The 12,800-nt window shown below is 45.5% G+C and overlaps 1 protein-coding gene across 2 annotated transcripts in view; it reads left to right on the top strand.

Annotated features, from left to right (window-relative positions):
* Window positions 1-205: 205 nt before the first annotated feature.
* The window catches only part of MED27 (mediator complex subunit 27), a 205,366-nt gene continuing 192,771 nt past the window's right edge, over window positions 206-12,800 (top strand). For both annotated transcript variants that reach the window (XM_058524347.1, XM_058524346.1), the window contains exons 1-2: window positions 206-416; window positions 2,428-2,572. In XM_058524347.1, coding sequence (XP_058380330.1) covers window positions 214-416; window positions 2,428-2,572 — 348 coding nt within the window. In that variant the 5' untranslated portion in view covers window positions 206-213. The remainder of the gene's footprint in view (window positions 417-2,427; window positions 2,573-12,800) is intronic.

Raw genomic sequence — 12,800 nt, 5'->3', positions numbered from 1 at the left:
ACTTCCCCAAATCGAGAGGCTTAGTTTCCCGCCCACGCATTCGTTTAGCAAAAGTGGAAGGCCTCTTTCGGATAGCGCCCGCCCAGACCACCACGGCAGCCCCGCCCCGAGAGAACTACATTTCCCAGAGGCCTTCGAGGTTGTGAGTCATCAGTGAGCGCGGCTTTTTGCTCGCGCAGCCGGCTTTGGAGAGCCGGCTGTGGCGGCGGCAACATGGCGGACGTGCTCAGTGTCGGAGTGAACCTGGAGGCCTTTGCCCAGGCCATCAGTGCCATCCAGGCGCTGCGCTCCAGCGTAAGCAGGGTGTTCGACTGCCTGAAGGATGGCATGCGGAACAAGGAGACGCTGGAGGGCCGGGAGAAGGCCTTCATTGCGCACTTCCAGGACAACTTGCAGTCTGTCAACCGGGACCTCAAGTAGGTACCGGCTGAAAGGGCCAGGGTCGGCGACCCGCCAGGCTCCCACCCTGTGCCGCCCCCACAAGAGTCTTCCCGTTCAGGGGCTGCCCTCCCTTTCCCTTGCTCCCTTGTTCTCTCTCCCTCCTCTCCAAGCCTCTGCCGGCCCCTCAGGGACATTTCATCCCCCACCTCCGCTTTCTCGTCTCCCTTCTCTTGGCCTCCTAGTCCTGACTGTCTCCCGCCGCTCCGGACCCCTTCTGTGGTCGTTCCATTCCTCACGAGGAGACGTGCTTTTCCCGCGAACTTCCACTTCTCATCTCAGCCTGGCAGGTTTCTCACCTGTAGGCCCTCTGTGCCCCACCATGTCTGATCCAACAGCACTGACAGTACCAAACAGGACCCGATGAGCGCTGCCCAAACCCAAGGGCACCCGGTCTGATTAGCCCCAATTCCTCGCCCCTGAACCTGGAATTCATCAGTTCCAACCTACCCCACCCCCAAACACGACAAAACGGGCCTGGATCTGTCTTTTCCTCTTGCCCCGCCCCCTCCAGAACCACCTGATCTTGATCAGTCCTTTCGCTGCTCCTGTTCGGTTCCTCCCTCTGGAGAGACCTAATCTCAAGCTTGCTACCCCACCCCCAACAGTGGTTAATTGTGGTCCTTTAGGGTTAAGGATTGCAACTTTCTTTCTCTTTTTTATAATTCACCTTCTTTACTTCTACGTTATAAGTGTTATTGTAAGACTTAGTAGAAAGGAGATTTGTAAAATGCCTGGCACATAGTAGGCACTCTTTAGTTAGGTCCTGAACTTGCCTTCCCTTCTTTAAGAGGCAGTCCTTTCCAGGGAGGTTAGAATTTCAGGAGTTTTGCCTTTTATTTCTCAGAACTGATCTTAGCAGGGAAAGGCATTTGGTGAGCTAGTCAGCCTATGAATTCTGGAGTGGTTGGATGGTTTTTTTTTTCTCAACTTGGTCTCCTTAGTAACCAGATGGAAGGAGGAGGTAGAATGGAGGGGGAGGTGGTGACCAAATGATGGGTGCCTCTTTTTTCCCCTGAGTAATTGCCATTCTTTTTTGGGGGAAAGCCAGGAAATCTCACCCCCCTCCTCAACTCCCACGTCCACTTGCTGTTCTCTGGCGCGGCGCCAGTTAATACTTTCCCTGCTGGAAAGGTTCTTTCTTCTCTTCCATCTCCTTTCTCATTTTCTTCCCTCTGTAATGTTATAGGGTGTTATAACCCTTCACCATTTTAGAAGGTTTACCCCTTTGGCTTCTTAAATCTTTATACAATAGTGCCAAGAAGAAGGTGGCTGAAGATTCCAAAATGAACACGGCATGAGAAGCTGTTCCTGGAGAGTCTTTTGTTGACAGTTTGGGACTGGCCCCTCAGAACGTGCTCCTGGAATGTGCTTTTGCTGTTGGCTCACTTTCCCAGGCTTTCCTCGAGTTTTCCCACTAGACTGAAGTGTGTTTGTTTGACACAGCCCCCTCGGTGGTGTCTTCCCATTCCATTTGTTTATTTTATCTCTTCTTTGTTTTGTTAAGTTTTACCATCTGTGAAGCGCCATGTACAAATCTATCCCTATGTGAATGATAAATAATCATCATTTATTCAGGTACTTGCTGTTCTACCAAATGTAATGATCTGTACTTGGGTCTGAAAACTCTTCGTGAAGAGGCAGTGTTATACCACGTTTCAAAATTCTAGAAAGTCTCCACCCCCACCCCCCCACCCCCTGGAGAGAATAATTCAAGTTGTTAAATCCCAATTTTAGGAGTCTTATTGATTCCAGTGCCCTTAACTTTTTTCCTCCTTTGGAATGGCACCAGAGAGCTCTGGATTAAAATAAGTTTCTCAGTTAGAGGGTTTCTTGATTGTCCCTAATCTTTTTCACCTTTCAAAAAGTATTTCTTCCTAAGGGACTTCGGATGGGCAGTTTGAAGAGCAGCCTTTGACCAATGTGGTTGGCTAAACCTTGGAGTTTCAGGGGACTCAGGTTTATTTTCTTTATCTATTTACTTTTCAGCGAGCTGGAGCGTCTGAGCAATTTGGTGGGCAAGCCATCAGAGAACCATCCTCTCCATAACAGCGGACTGTTAAGCCTGGATCCTGTGCAGGACAAAACTCCTCTCTATAGTCAACTCCTTCAAGCATATAAATGGTCAAACAAGGTAAGGGAGACATGTCAGAAATGGAGCTAATATAGGAAAAGCCAAGTTTTCTTATATTTCATAACTGCAGAAGGTGAGGGTAGGTTTTTATTTCGTTTTTTGTTCTTGATTCAGCATGGGGTTACAGAGTTGGAAATTTTAGAATTTCCCTATGAACTATTTGTATTTCTTTGAAGTCTTTGAGGCTTAATCATGATGCTCAGATAATTAAATTTTTAAAAAATTCTAAGTCAGGTATATTTAATCTGGAGTCTGGCTGTAGGAAGCAGCTTTTATGAACTTCTTGAAATTATATGCAAAATATTGTGGTATGTGTGTTTTTCTGAGGGGAAGACTTCCTAACTTTCGTCAGATTCTCAGAGGAGTCCATGACCCCCAGAAAGTTAAGGACTGGTGATCCAAATGTTCAGCCACTCACATGGTTTCTTTTGCTTCTACTGTCTTTTTCCCCATCGTCGATGGGAGAACATCACTAGAGTCCTGTTTTTTAGGTTGCTTTCTAATTACTCTCTAATTACTTTAGACCCCGTCTGAGAGAAATTGTTCTAAACATGCTCCATGGGGGCTAAGCTCCCCGTGGCGTAGCGGTTGGGTGCGTGCGCTCCGCTACTGGCGGCCCGGGTTTGGATCCCGGGCGCACACCGACACACCGCTTCTCCCGCCATGCTGAGGCCGCGTCCCACATACAGCAACTAGGAGGATATGCAACTATGACATACAACTATCTACTGGGGCTTTGGGGGAAAAAAAAAGGAGGGGGATTGGCAATAGATATTAGCTCAGAGCCGGTCTTCCTCAGCAAAAAGAGGAGGATTAGCATGGATGTTAGCTCAGGGCTGATCTTCCTCACAAAAAATAAATAAATAAATAAACATGCTCCATGGAATTTGCTATTCATGGTTTCCTTGAGCAGGCGGGCCCGTGGCATAGACCCTAGGACAACTGTGAAAGGAACACTAAACTGTAGTCTAAAAATAACAGGGACAATTAGGCTCTTAAGGCTGGAAACAGTTTGTTTGTTTACTGACAAGTTCCTTTTCTTTGGGTGCTGTGGGTTGTTGTGTATTTTTTTTTCCCCTACTGATAGAGAACCAGAATGTATGTTTGGAATGATCTGGGGAACTTTTCTCATTAGACTGTGCTCCCTTCCTGGAGGCAATTGCACTTACAGTTGTTGGTTGTGAACTGCTCTGCCCCCTCCACTTATCCATTGTCTTTTTCCTCTTTTCTGTGGTCCTTTCTGTCTTCAAGTCTTGGATGACAGTTTTTCTGGTGTGTAGAACTTTTTTCTTTGAATTTCCTCTTTGGTGGTGTTTAGCATTCTTTGGTTTGAAGCAGAACGCTGGAAGCCGAGTCTGAGATTCTGGGAGAAGTGATTTGTCATGGAGTGCTAAAGAAAGAACTTGAACCTCGGGTGGCCTATAAGGCTTGTCCCCCAAGCGTTGGGCTGCTGTTGACAGAAACCCAGCTGAGTCTTGAGGATCAGAGTGCCCAGGTGGTGTGGGGATCTGTCACTCTCTTGCCCTCCCCAGGCCTGCTCTCCAGTGTTGGCCTGATGCTCTCCACGTGGTGGAAGACAGGCTGGCAGTTGTAGGTTTTCATGGTCCTTATACCAGGTGAGCTCCTGGTGTCCACATCAGACTCTGAAAAAGAATTCTGGCCTGCTTGGTAGGTGGCCCCGAGACAATTCATTGAGTCCTAGGGGTGGGATTCTCTGATTGGCCGGCACAGCTCACCTAAAGCTCAGGAAGTGGGGCTCCTTGGAGTTGGAGAGAGGCAGTTCCCGAAAGGAGAGGATGCAGGGCAGACAAAAAACTTGTAGATGTCTGTTGCAGTTGCCATGGCCGGACGTGAGACTGTCCCAGCCCTAGGCAGACAACGCTGCTCTCTCAGGCTGTCCTGTTTGAGCTTCCTTGTCCTCTCAGGGGCCTTCTTGATCATTTTAACATGAGTTTCCCTGGTGATTGGGTGGGATCTGATCAGCAGGTGCATGGTGTGACTTATTTCTGGTTGGACTCCTGGTAGAAAGTCTTGCTTTTTGATGTTTGGACATGGAAGCCATGTCGATGTATCCCATGGATAAAGTTATTCTTGGAATAGGCTAGAGTGGTGGAGACTTTTCAGTGGTGGGAATATTTAGGCTCATCTCGAAACCGTGGGTGACTGGGACTCCAGTGGAAGTGACTGGTTTTAAATTGAAGTGATGACAGTTAACTTTTGAATGAAGGTAGTTTGTTTGCCAAATTTAATAGTTGGAGTATTAAAATAGAAGTCTTTGCCCCTGACCCCCACTCTTGCCCCAAGGTGGAAAAGAGATTGTATTAAGGGAGAGAAATATTATGTATATGGAACTTCTTGTCCTGGAGATGCTACAGGTTAAAAATTGATGTAGAAATTTATCACAGATCGTAAATCCCATATAAGCAGTATGAGAGATGTAGGGGTTTTTTTGCTGAGGAAGATTTGCTCTGAGCTAACATCTGTTGCCAATCTTCCTCTTTCTTTTGCTTGAGGAAGATTAGCCCTGAGCTAACATTTGTGCCAGTCTTCCTCTATTTTGTATGTGGCTCGCCACCACAGCATGGCTGACGAGCAGTGTAGATCCGTGCCCGGGGATCTGGGCCGCCAATGCTGAGTGCACCGAACTTAACCACTACGCCCCGGGACCAGCCCCAGTGTAGAGGTCTTTGTCGTGTCCGGTAAAGTAACTGCTCTTTCACCAGCTCCCTAGTGCCCCAGCAGAGAGGGGATTTGGGGCTGCTTGTATCATTGATCGGTAGAAATGAAGAGAATGATTAAGACATCTTTAGTTCAACCCCTTATTTTATAGCCAAATAAACTGAGGCCCCCGTGAACCAACCTGCTCATGGCTCCACAGCTGGACTAGAATTTGCATTTCCTGACTTAGGTCAGTGTTCTTTCCTCTAACACTTTATGGTTTAATCCAGTTTGGCTTAAGGTTTTTGACTATAGAAAACATTTCCCCCCGCTTTAACCTACTCCTAGAAACAATTCATATGTTATCTTTTATTCATGAATCTGTATGCATTTTACTAAGTTTTAATGATTTGTTGAAGGATGGAGATGGCAAATACGTGGTACATGGGTCCTCAAACCATTGCTCTTGTCCAGGGCAGACGTCGCTAATCAGCCGCTGCCTTCTTTCTTGCTGAGGCCGTGTACAGGCTCACAACTCTGTTCTGGGGCTAGGCAGCCCCTGCCAATTATTCAAAGATGGGCTGCAGGAAAAACGTGTTTTTTATTTCTGTTGTGGTAGATAATGCCGTATTTGACTGTGACTTATTTATATCTTGCCTGACTCTAGAAAGGATTTAAGGTAGATTATAAAAATACATAAAACCCTGAAAGAAAAGAAGAAAACAAGGCTAAGGGCGCCTTATGTATTTTAATCAACTCAAGAAGTAGCCCCAAGAAATAAGCCAGTATTCCAGTTTCCAGCTGGGGATATGGAAGCAGCAAACGATTATATGTGTTTATCTTGCCTCTCCTACAAATGAAAAGGGCTTTTTAATTGCTAAAGCTTTCATCATTCATCATTTTACCCTCAAAGAGTTTAAACCAGTAAGTGCATTAATATGTTAAGTGGAGTTTGGGGTAACTTGCCAATGTCAGTTTTACGCACTGTTGGCTAAGAACTGAAGGAAGGGTGGGAAAGGCTTTGATACCACCCATTATGTGATGAACTTTCTATTTTATGTGCTACTGGCCATAAAAAAGTCTCCTTCATGCTTAATGACTAATTATTTTCTTTAGGGGCTTTTGTAATTTTTGTAAAGTTAGTTGGAATATTAATTACATTGTAGTTGGCATAATTGTTAGAATAACACATTTAAAAATTAATCTAATCTAATGAAATGATGTCAAATTGCTGTGAGCGGCACTTTTTCCATGCTGAATTGGGGAAAGAGTTTAGCTTTTAACTCTTATGTACCTATAGATAATTGTTCTGTAGAGGGATGACAAGCTCTCTTGACGAGGGCAAAAAATAATTGGCATCAGCGCCGTCCCTGCTGTAAAATAGTCTATGTGGACTTTCTGTTGCTTATGATGTTCAGATACACTGAGAGTTAGACTGAACTTATTTCGAAGGTCCCTTTCTGAATGTTTCCAGCGTCCTGTCACCAGGCTTTTATTTTCAGCTTTGTCTTTTTTCATCTGTTTGTGGCATAAGGCTACTTGTGTATCTGCCTGAAAAGCAGACTTAGACTTGAGCCTTTCTCTGGTCATATCCGAAGCAGCAAAGACCCCAGCAGTGTCACTTTCTCCTGGGGCTGGGAAATGGGCCCAGAGGAAGCTGTTGCTGTCTTTTATTTGTTTTTACTTGCTTAATTTTTCATTTTTATTAGAGAAAGAGCAGCCTTCTATTGAAGAATATTCAGTTGGGAAGTCTGAAGGCATTTCCTCCTTTCTGCCCTCTCGAACTGTTGTTGTCAGAATCTAGTCACTTAATGGCTTTAAGTTACTGTAACAGGCATCTCTCTCCAATCCATCTTTGAATGTGCTCTTTATGTTTTTGCCTCATGGAGCTAACAGGGCTGGGATTGTTTTAAATTGCTATGCTGAGCCTTTTCCCTTAGGGACCCTGTCCTCTTTTAAGCCCCTAAGGAGAGGAACTATGTCTTTGTTCCCTGCTCGGAGTCCCCAGCACCTAGCAAGGCGCCTGGTATACAGTAAGCATTCAATTAAAATTCATTGAATGAATGAAAGAATAAATAGAAGCTTCTTCTGTTGCATTTTTAATTTACAACTCCTTTTGTGGTTTACTTGCTTGTATTTTTGATGAAGTGCGATAAGGGCATTTCCATTTTCGGCCATTACTGAGAAATCTAGTTGTGCTACTGGTAGATGAGAGAAAATTCTGAGATCCTGAGGTGGAGGCCAGGGCTGGATTCCAGAAGGGTAATTTGGAAGGACAAGGTGAGGTCAGTTGGTGAACTGATGATAAGCTCTTTGAGGGCTGAGGTTAGCAGTTTTATCTACATCATTTGTCACCCAGTGTGCCCTTTCTAAGACAGCCAGGTTGACAGCCAGTGCTTAGGAGGGGAGGGAACTTGGTAGAAGTCTTCTGGAGTTGATGGAGTTGGGCTAATTTGAGCTGCTGCACCTGGTGTCAGGTGTTGTGTGGCAGCTGTCGTTTTGGCACTGATGTGAAAACTGTCTGGGAAGAGGAGAGTCAACTCCACCAGCCTCTTAGGGATTATCCCACTTTGTGAATTATCAATAGCTGATTTCTGTTCCTGGTGTTCTCCTCACCACCGGGCCTGCCTGACTCATTCTTCTCTCTGATATATGTTCAGGGAATACAGATTCATTCAGAACATAATGAGCAAAAGAAAATCACTTAAATACCCCCAAAGCTTAATCGTCACGGCATAGGATCAGGCACTGTCATTATTAGCAAACGTGCCACGTACCATTCTTAGAGGTGTTCTTTCACCTAAATCTAACCTTCATAGCACCTGATCACTTGAACTTTCTAGCATGGTGGGCTTGACTGTAGTAGAGACTGCCCTGGTTAGCCTTGAACCCTACACCCTTCTCCTCCCTCTCCACTTCCAAGCCCTGACACCACGGGAGCCATTATGAAAAGAACAAAGAGTAACACAACCAAACAGAAGAAACAATGAGATAAAACCAATCTCCTGGATTTCTAAATACTGTTGGATTCTGATGTAAAGGCTTAAATGTAAGTTATCAAGTTAGGCTGCCTGAGTTCTGACCCAGCTTGCACTTAACTCTGTGCCTTGAGCAAGTGAAAAACTCTTTTAAAGCATCAGTTTCTTCATCTATAAAATGGGGATAATTCTAGTATTTGTATCATAATGTCATAGTGAAGATTAAGTGAAATAATGCACGTAAAATGCCTTAGGATACCTCCCGTATATTGTCTTATATAAATGGTAGTCATAATTACCAGGCATAGTAATAGTGCATGTGTGTATTTATTTATGGAGTGGCAGGATTGCTCAGTGGTTAAGGGCATAGGCTCCAGAGCTAGACCACTTTCGTTCACATCCTAGCTCTGCTACCTAACAGCTGTGAGGCTAACCTCTCTGTCCCTCAGTTTTCTGTTCTCTAAATTGGGGATGATAATTGTACCCACCTCAGACATTATGGGACTAAATGAGGTAATATAAGTAAAGCACTCACCTGGCACAGAATAAATACTCTCTAGGGGCTGGTGTTATTATCTTAACAAATAATGACAAAGACAGACTCCCAGGCAGCATGGTCCTATCTTCCAGTGATTTCTGCTCTATCACAAGGCCTCTCACACTTGACTTTATTTTTTATTTTTTAATTTTTTTGTGAGGAAGATCAGCCCTGAGCTAACATCCGTGCTAATCCTCCTCTTTTTGCTGAGGAAGACCGGCTCTGAGCTAACATCTATTGCCAATCCTCCTCCTTTTTTTTTTCCCCCCAAAGCCCCAGTAGATAGTTGTATGTCATAGTTGTACCGCCTTCTAGTTGCTGTATCTGGGACGCGGCCTCAGCATGGCCGAAGAAGCAGTGTGTTGGTGCGCGCCTGGGATCCGAACCCGGGCCGCCAGAACCCGAGTGCGAGCACTTAACCGCTAAGCCACGGGGCTGGCCCCTGCACTTGACATTAATATTTTCTCCTGAAATTCTGCAAATTAGAAATTCCTTTAGATAATCAGCACCTTTCCCCACTGGGGAAGCCTGAGCATAACATCAACAGTTCACACATTAGTATGAATTAGTGGGAGGGGGATCCTTCCTTATAAAACCTGGGGGTGGGGGTGACGGATTGGGAGTTTGGTCTGGGGCCCTGGGGTTTGGCCAGGCTCAGATGGGGTGTGGGAATTGAGGGACAGTAAAGGCAGGGTGAGGGGACTGCAGAGAAGTAGGTGAGAAGGGCTATATTTTGTCCAGGGCAGACCATTTGTCCAAACTGAGTAGGAATCTTCTCACTTGGGCACTCAATAAGGCCTTCCTCCCAGAGCTCAGAATTCAGATCGATCTGTAGTCCTCTTACCTGATGGGAAGGTATTATGGACTAGCCTGGGATTTCTGGCATTGTGTCTTTAGGAAATGTTTGCACACAAAGGCCAATGTAAAAATAAACATTTGGGTTGTATCCACTTTGCAAATTAGGTGCTTGGGTCTCACAGGGCCGTGGAGTCAACTCTTTTGGGTTTGAATCCCCAGCCCTCTCTACCAGCTTTATGATTTGGGGCGAGTTACATAACCTCTCTCTGTCTCAGCCTCCTCCTCAGGCAAAAGTGGATAATAACAGCTTCTCCCATACAGGGCTCTTGTGAAGGCTAATGAGTTTAATACACCTGTGGTCCCTAGGACAGTGCCCAGGGTGTATTGAGCCTGCAGTAGTGTTAGCCATTCTTATTCCTTCTCATATTATTGGTAAAGCTTTAGGAAGGCAGCGTGTAGTCCTGAGAACACTGGACAGAGATTTCGAGAGACCAGTATTTGTCCACTGTTTAGCTGTGGGACCAGCTGTGTGACCTTATGCCGGTGGCTTTCCTCCACTGGGTTCTAGCTTCCTCGTTGGTAGAATGAACAAGTGGTTTGGATGATCTCGCAAGTCCCTTCCAGGTCTAACTTGGAAAGGTTCATTGGAGTTATTTATGCATTTCCGTGGTTATGGAAATGAAAGCATAACCTGGGGAGTGGAGAAGAGTAATTCTTGTCCAGTAACGTTTCTTAAGCACAACTGTTGTGTATGCTGTTGTGTACGTGACTGGGTGTCTCCGAATACACCAGAATAGAGCAGCAGCCCGAGAGGCCTTTAGTCGAAAATTACCTTGTGAAGGTTCTCTAGACAGCAGTAGCCTCTTGTAACACAACACGTGTAAATGTTAATGAAAATCAAGTGATGCCCCTGTAATTCTAAATGGTTTCTACCCCAAGGCCTTGGCCTAATTCCTCATCTTTATGTTCTATTTATTAGTTGTGGTTTCTGAAAATTGTCACCTTATTGTTGCCTGGAATCAGGTTTGTGACTCCCTCATTCTTTTTCTCTAAAAGGCGGGAACTCTCTTTAGAAGCTGCCCTGGGCTTGCCCTGGGGAGGCTGCAGAGGCTGCTGGATATGCGTCACGCCTGCCCCCCAGGACTCACTGTCCGTGGGGGACTTGTCTTGATTCACTCTTTTGCCATCTTACATTGGCCTGGTCTGGTCTGATTAGGTTTGTGTGGCTTGTCCAAAGCCTTCTGTAGATTGTCACTGAAGCCTGGAAAGGGCACTGTCTCTTCTCTTCCGGGAATGTCAAGTAGAAAGGAAATTGTCCCATGTCATTTTTCTTCATGGTAAGCTAATGGTGGGGAGGAAGCATATCACTACAGGTACAGAAAGAATCTGTTGTTATGTCTCCTGGTTTTCTTATCCTCTCTTCTTCGTGGCAGGTGTGATCTGGGGGAAGAGCTGCTGGGTTATTAGTGCTTCTCTCCTGTTGTACGTGCCTTCTCTGGGCCATCTCGTCTCTTTTGCAGCTTCACTTGCCAGCCATACGCTGACACCTGACTCCATTGCCAGCCTAGATCTCTCTCCTGAGATCCAGACCCATGTATCAAAGTGGCTGCTGGGTGCCTGTACTCGGAAACTCACAGGCCTCTCAGACTGAAGGAGTCCAGAACCAAAATCCTGCCCCCCACCACCTACTCCTCGTGGTGGGGTGCCTTATCCAGCCAGGTGCCCAGACCCTCACACCTACTGACCAAGACCTATTGATTTCACCTCTTCAAAACCTCTTCCTTTTTCCTCTCCATCTTGACTGTTGCTGCCTGAGCCCAGGCCCTCATGCTTGGGGCGATGCTATAGCCTCCCCACTGGTTTCCTGACCATTCCTACCGCTTCTAATCTGTTTTCTACTCTGCAGCTCTCTAGGGGTCTTTATAAAGTAGACATCTGATTGGTTGCTCCTCAGTGGTTTCCTCCATCTTCCTTAAGATTAATTCCAGCTCCCCAGCTGGCATTTGGAGGCATTCTGGTCGTCATGCTCAGGGACCTGAGTCCGGAAGCAGACAGACCTTTGGCCAGATCCCCTAGCCTTAGTTTCCTCGTCTGAAACGTGGCTTGAACAGTCCTGCTACTTAGGGTAGTTGTGAGGATTACATGAATACTGCACTTGAGTGTTTAGCATAGACCCTGGCAGGTTACCTGTTACTCTTAGTCATTTAGGTCTCAGCTTGGTTGTCACCTCCTCTGGGAAGTCCTGAGATGTACCCAAATTAGGTGCCCCTGTGTTTACATTTTTATCCCACTCTGCCTCTTTGTCACCCCCATGAGATTAAGCCTTGTCCTATATTAGGACTTAGATTCTGGGCAAGTTAGCTAACACCTTTGAGCCTCAGTCTGCTGGACTATAAAATGGGCATAATACCAATCTCATAGGGTTGGTCTGAGTGTCTAATTAGAAAATGTATATAAAGTTTCTATTTTAGGGTAAGATACACAGTGGCATTTTACAAATACAGATTTTCTTGACTTAACGATGGGATTTTTACGATGGGTTTACATTCTGATAAACCCATCGCAAGTTGAAAATATCCTAAGTCGAAAATGCATTTGATACACCTCACTTACTGAACATCACAGTTAGCCTCACCTACTTTAAACGTGTTCAGGATGCTTCCATGAGCCTACACTTGGGCAAAATCATCTACACAGAGCCTGCTTTATAACACAGTGTTGGCTATCTCATGTAATGTATTGAGTACTGTACTGAAAGTGACAAACAGAATGGCTGTGTGGGTACAGAATGGGTGTACGTGTATCCTTGTTCACTCTCGTGATCGTGGGGCTGACCAGAGCTGCAGCTCACTGCCCAGCATTATGAGAGAGGACTGGACCGCCTCTCGCTAGCCCAGGGAAAGAGCTCCATTCAAAATTCCAAGTACGGTTTCTACTGAGTGCGTATGACTTTTGCACCATCGTAAAGTCGAAAATTCATAAGTCAAACCGTCGTAAGTCAGGGACCATCTGTGGTAGTTATTGCTGGTACTAGCTATTTCTAAGTGTGTCATAAAACAGTATTTGAATGGGGTTAAATTGAAGTCTCTAAATCTCTTCCTCTTTCCTTTTTAGAGTATTTGTTTGTGTTTTTCCCCTTCAGAATCTGCTTCTGTTTACTTCACCTTGACTTTTTTCAGATTGTCGTTGTTGTTGTTAAGGAAGGGAGACTGAGAGGGAGGAAGTGTGGAAGTGAGTGCTAGGAGGCTCTATCCGG

This window comes from Diceros bicornis, chromosome 28 (assembly GCF_020826845.1).
Source record: "Diceros bicornis minor isolate mBicDic1 chromosome 28, mDicBic1.mat.cur, whole genome shotgun sequence".
NCBI classification, from domain to species: Eukaryota; Metazoa; Chordata; class Mammalia; order Perissodactyla; family Rhinocerotidae; genus Diceros; species Diceros bicornis.
This window is presented reverse-complemented; position numbering and strand designations above follow the sequence as displayed.